General features: G+C 37.8%; 1 protein-coding gene across 1 annotated transcript in view; it reads right to left on the bottom strand.

Annotated features, from left to right (window-relative positions):
* Positions 1 to 203: 203 nt before the first annotated feature.
* The window catches only part of stx12 (syntaxin 12), a 31,106-nt gene continuing 24,881 nt past the window's right edge, over positions 204 to 6,428 (bottom strand). Inside the window, exons 9-10 of the mRNA XM_043717308.1 lie at positions 4,447 to 4,529; positions 204 to 2,289 (exon numbers count right to left, since the gene is read on the bottom strand). Of these exons, the coding sequence (XP_043573243.1) occupies positions 2,197 to 2,289; positions 4,447 to 4,529 (176 nt within the window). The 3' untranslated portion in view covers positions 204 to 2,196. The remainder of the gene's footprint in view (positions 2,290 to 4,446; positions 4,530 to 6,428) is intronic.

The raw sequence follows: 6,428 nt of genomic DNA, 5'->3' as shown, positions 1-6,428 counted from the left end.
AACGTTCCAGAGTTCTAGCCACATGAAAGACATGATTTGCAATCAGCTGGAGATAGATTGACACTATTTGGAGCTTGCAACGGCTGTGATAACATCCCAGTTTGGCACAATATCAAATTTTGGAATTTGCCTCATGGGGAAGAGCCAACACTTCAAATAAATAATGGAAAAAAGTCAGACAGGTACACAGCACACTGGGCAGGATAGGTAAAACAACACTTTACTCAGATTTTATAAACCAAATACAAATATGTACATGTATCACACAATCAAGGTGGAGGACATTTCTTTATAACAGAATGCCAACATTGTTTTTTAAACTGCTATGTGATATATATCTGATACAAGATAAAGTACAGAGAATGGAATGGCTTAGAGTTGACATTTAAGTTTCAGGTTTCTACTAAACATGGCCACAAAAACATGGAAAGCAGATGGAAATGTTGGCCATTTGTTTGCATTCTGCAAAACAAGTGGGTGCAAAGATGATCAAGGATTTATCTCCAATTTTAAACTTCATTCAGAAAAGCACCCAAAAAAGTTATTCTGTTACACCTGGAGGTGCTATTTTCACATTGGGAAATGTTCATGATTGATTAGGCAAGACAAAAGCAGCTCTAAAAGGACACCAATTTTTGTTTGTTTCTCCAAGTTCTCTTATTCTGGAGAGATTTATTCTTGCTCCCCTCTTGTCCTGAAGATGGAGATTATCTGACAACTTCTACTTCATTTCCAGAGATTGGCTCTATTGATTTTTAGAGAGTTTGAGTGATCTGGTTAATTGACTTGCATGGTCCCTCACAAGGTTGAAACATAACATGTATACATGTATTTGTGATTGCGAATGGATAAGTAAAATCTCAGCAGGGTGCAAAAGGACTTCAAATCCAGAAATCATCATTTTGACGCTTTATTCTATTAGACCAATGTTCACAGGCCAATATATCCCAAGTAACATAAAGCCACCTACATTAAATAACTCCAGCTTGCCCTACAAGCATATGCCATCCTAATCAAAGCTCTGATAGAGATGGCAGTTTATGCTCCGTGGTTCCAACTAAGCTACTTCATGGACAGAAATTAGCAGGTTCAATCAAGAACACAATTTAAATGTGTTCTTAAAATAACTACAGACTATGTGCTGGTATCAAGACGACAGATACATAGCTTTATAGACAAGTGAAAGGAAGTTTAAGGGTGTTGGAATGGATTTCTCACTCCCTCGATTTCTGTTGCATGAATTGAAATTAAGCAATAACACTGAAAGAATTATTAAAATACTAATGTTTTATAAAGAAGCGACAAGACAGTCCTGGGTGTTCTATTATCTTTAGAGCAACTAGTTTCATCTCATTCAATTTTCTTCATTATGACCCTTTGGTTTGATCGTGAATTCTACCATTGGAAAACTAAAATGTAAAATGCTTGAAACAAAGTATTTTGATAAACTGGAAGACTGATATCCATGTGATGGTTTGCAATGTACATCTGATTATGCTAGAGAAACTAAGAATAAAAAAAAACTGGTGATCAATTCAAATCTATTTGACAGGAACAGTTTCATGACAGTAGGGGTTCCAGTTTCTGCTTTTAAATTATTGTACAGGAAGCAGTGATGTTATAATTGCCAAAAGACATTAGATCACTGCAAAATCTACCATAATAGAGTCTGATTATGATAGATGCCAAAAAGGTCACCTTCCATTGCCATTAACACATCTTATGCAGTGTCTCCCTTTTGTTTAAATACAAGGCAAAATATGTTGAATAAATAAATTATACCATAATGTCTTTAGCCAGATGCAGAGGAGAGCAGTGATACTAGTTTTTGATTTGCAAATTGATAAAGTGTAAAATGTAGTGAGTGACATTGATAATCCAAGCCACGTGCACATCATTACAAAATACATTTGATGACATAACTTTATAGACTTATTTCTGTTAAGCAAGTATCATTTTCTTTTAACTCCTGCGAACAAACATAAGGAAACAAGGGGTAAATATTATATTATTGTGCACAAAATAAATAATGCAACCACTTTCTAGGTGTTGGGTCTCATTTCATGAAATTCACAACATACAAGTTACACACCCTCTGAACTGGCAGAAAAAAATAACTGTCCATTGACTTCTGTTGGTGTACAGATCCAATTTTTCCCAATTGAGAGGAGATGTGCAGGATTTTCCATAGAAGCTCTATCTGGATGCCAACCAAATAACAAGGCCCAACACGACACCAACCACTGCAAGAACTATAATCAGAATGCACAACTTCTTGCGGGACTTTTTCTGAAAATACAAAAAATATCACGATGACCAAGTCAATGTCATTCACACTCCATAATGCAAGGCATGTTTTACTGGCAAAAGAATATCTTCCATACAGTGCAGCCATCAGCAGAAAGCACATCTACGTATCGTGGAAGAATTGCATACAAGAAACTCACTTCATATGCTAAGTCTCAAACAAGGAAATTTAATAATATTTTGTCTTTTACTACATAGCAATGACATCCCTTTGAAAGAAACTGGCTAATTCCAGGGGAAGCATTGTGAAATAATGTTCACTAGGAAGTGGAACGAGTAATTTATGCTCACAGATCTGTTTTCCTTTACTGGAAAGGTAGGACTTTACGAAAACAACACAATTCATAGAAGCAAATGAGTGCTCAATATACTGGAAAATGAAGTTAAAATGATTATTGATTTCAGGCAAAATCATCATTACATATAACCCACACAATGTGAAAGCAGGCCTTTCAAAATGGTCACAATTCTTGAACAAGTCAATAAATTTACTATTTAATGTGTGGAGCAACAACTGTCAAGGACATAGCAGAAAAAGGAGCCATCAGCTGCATTTAATTTAACACAGATACACTGCACCATTTCACTGAAGGATCAAGTTCAATAAAACAAAAGATCTTCAATGTTGGAGAGGAGGTTGAAGGATGCAGAATATAAAGCAAATACATTTGAGTATTGCCAAAAAAAAAGACATTTCCAAGCTTTTTAATCTTGTATTCATCAGGACAATTTGTACGAACGACCAAAGTAAAAAGGTGAAGCAACTTAGTCGGTAAGTGGACTCATTGTTAAGGTGTTGCCATTGGAGAATGTACCGGTTACATGATTGACTGATAACTGCTGGGATTTTGGTGATTGCACACTTACACAGGTGAAATGTGGAAGGCCAGCAAGAAGATCATTAGAATAGTCAAGTTTAGAGGTAACAAAGACAAAGGTTTCAGCAGCAGGCCATTGATCTTAAAAGTTAGCTGCTTCTCTCCCCCCAAGATGTTGCCTGACCTGCTGAATGTTTCTAGCATTTAATTCATACATTTGTTTTAAACTTGAGAAATTTCCCAAGTTTGAGAATTAGAAAAAGACTTAATAAAAGGTAAACCTGAAACAGAAAGGTTGCAGATTCAGGTTCAATGTCTAACCTGTTTAGAGTTAGCACATTACAGTCTGTGAAAGTCAGGCATTGCAATTCGATTAGAATAGTGGAAATCAGCCTCAATTTCTAATACTTGCAAGCATGCTTCATGTGTCTGGATTTTGGAAGGGACGTGATTGGACTGTTTTCCAACAGCTGAACAGCCAGAAAAAGTTGCCAACACTTGCAAAGAAGAATGGTTAATTGGGAGAAATACAATTGGATCAGTGCTGGGGCCTTAGCTAATAACTTGGATGAGTAAAATGAATGTACTATAGCTAAGTTTGCTGGTGACACAAAAAGATAGGTGGGAAGGCAAGTGGTGAGGATGACACAAAGTATGCAGAGGCGTACAGAAAGGTTAAATGAGGGGACAAAAAAAAATCAGATGGAATTTAATGTGAGGAAATGGGTGGTTATGCATTTGAAGAAAGAATAGAGAAGTGAATATTATTTAAATGGAGAAAAGCTGAAAAACTGCAGAAAGCTACTCGAGAGGGATGTGGGATTCCTCGTCCATGAATCACAAAAAAAGCAAGCATCCAAGTTCAGTGGATAACAAAAGGAAGAAAAATGGAATGGTAGCCTTTATTTCAAAGCGAATGAAGTATAAAAGTAAGGCGGCTTTGCTAAAACTATATAAAAGCACTAGTAAGACCACAGCTGGAATATAATTTTGGGCCCCTTATCTAATATAACAGTGGCACTGGAAGCAGTTCAGAGAAGGTTCACTGGGCAATACCAGGTATGGAGTTACTGTCTTATGGTGAGAGATTGAGTTAATTGGGCCTGAACACATTGGAATGTAGAACAATGAGAGGCTGAAAACAGCAACACTTTGTTTTGGACTGTTCTAGCAGTGCTGGCACAAATGAGGGGCCAAGCAACCCTTTGCTATGAAACAAAATTATGATTCTAAAAACCCAAGAACAGAAGTAAATGCTTTGAGAATGTAATGGTCAGGAAATCTGCTATTTCAAGCAAGTTGTCAGAATGTGCAATCTTACCTGATAATAAGCTGCCCTCTGCAACTGGTGGGTTCCTTGTTCAACATGTACTTCTGCACTCTCCACATTTGCTTCTATGCTATCTGCAAGAAGTAGCATAGTACTGTTTTAAATAGAAACTTTCAACCTTTAATACAAACCAAAGGGAAACTGTTTGGTACAAAATAAGTAACAGTTTTGTACAGGTATATTTAACAGTGGAGATGTGGCAGATCTATTTGAGATCAGGGGGCATCCAAAAAGGATTAACAGCTGATGGTGAACAATGACTGCAGCCACTGATAAGAATGTGATAGCAGTCAGTTAGATTTGTTAAGTACGAACAACCAGACATTCAATTAGTAAAATGACTGAGATAGGACTATATATTTCAGGAAGGATATATTGGCCCTGGAGCATGGTCAGAGGTGGTTCATGAAAATGGTCCCAGGAATGAAAAGCTTAACACTCAAATGTTTGAGGACTCTGCGTCAATACTTGGAGTTTAGAAGGATGGGAGGGTGGGGGAAATCTAGTTGAAATATGCAGAATACTGAATGGCCTGGACAGAGTAGATGTTGGAAAGATGTTTCCATTGGTAGGAGAGGCTAGGATCCAAGGGCACAGCCTTAGAGTAAAGGGAAGACCTTTTAGAATGGAGATAAAGAGAAACTTCTTTAGCCAGAGTGTGGTGGATCTATGGAATTCATTGCCACAGAAGGCTATGGAGGCCAGGTCACTGAGGATATTTAAGACAGAGATACATTGGTTCTTGAGTATCAAGAGGATCAAGGGTTATGGGGAGAAAGTGGGAGAATGGGGTTGAGAAACTTATCAGCTACAATTGAATGGCAGAGCAGACTCAATGGGCTGAATGGCCTAATTTTTGCTCATATGTTTATGGTCTTACAAGGAGGATCACAGACATGGCTCAAAAGGAAGCCAATTAACTTAATGTCCTTACTTAGTTCAACTTCAATTCATTTCCTTAGCTCTTTCCTGATGTCACTATAAATAGTTCTTTTACCAAGTCTTCCTTTAATGACTAACGACTCGCTCTTTTAGGGACATCTGCATTACTGTCAGGTTAAGATGCAGACTGGAAGCCAAGGAGTTGATTGTCATTTTAAAATGACAACAAAAAAATAAATAGAATTGCACGCAGACAAGATAAATCACCCCACCCTGCCTCAGTTGTCAGCACAGGTCAGCCCTTTTCCAAAAACCTAAAAAACGAAATACTGCCCCGTGTTAATGAGTTCAGTACAATTACAGCAACGACTACACTTAAAAAAATCTCTTTTGCTGAGGCACCCTTCCCATATTTCGTTTGCTACGTCACCTCCATTGCTTAAAAGCACAAAAAAATTCCAGCTCCCTTCAGTTCAACAGGAGAACTAAATTAGCTTCTAAACATTAACTGTTTATTTCATCACAGACACTGCCAAACCTATTACACTTTTTTTCAGATCTTCAGCAACTGCAGTATTTTGCTTTTACTTTAAAAGCACTTAATTAGCTGTTTGGAAATATCATGAGGTTAAGAAAGGGGCTTGTTTAATGCAAATGCCTTTTTAAAAATACTAATTGTTCAAATCTGGAGGGCAGGTGTGGGGACATTTATAAGTTTACTCATAGAAGGGGCTAGCTTCTCAGGTTTGGGCCAACCACATTGTCTGTTCTGCTGCTACCAGAGACATGGCTAAAAGAGAGGGGATTGGCTTTTTAATAATCAGAGATATTGATGTTTTAGATGAGATAGAGGAGGGAGCAAAAAGAGGTAGGGGATTTGCATTACTGGTTAGGCAACATATCACAGCTGTGTTGAGGGACGACACACTGGAGGGATCTTACAGCAAGGCATTATCGGTAGAGCTCAGGACTAGGAAGGAGTAATCACATTGCTGGGATTGGGGACAATATTTCATCCTCACTAACACAACACTGGAGTTCCCCAGCCTCAGCCTCTTCTGTACTCATTGTATACCCATGACTGCGTCACC

The sequence above is a fragment of the Chiloscyllium plagiosum genome, chromosome 27, assembly GCF_004010195.1.
Source record: "Chiloscyllium plagiosum isolate BGI_BamShark_2017 chromosome 27, ASM401019v2, whole genome shotgun sequence".
Classification (NCBI taxonomy): Eukaryota; Metazoa; Chordata; class Chondrichthyes; order Orectolobiformes; family Hemiscylliidae; genus Chiloscyllium; species Chiloscyllium plagiosum.
Note: the sequence above shows the minus strand (reverse complement) of the source record. Positions and strands in the feature narration are given on the sequence as shown.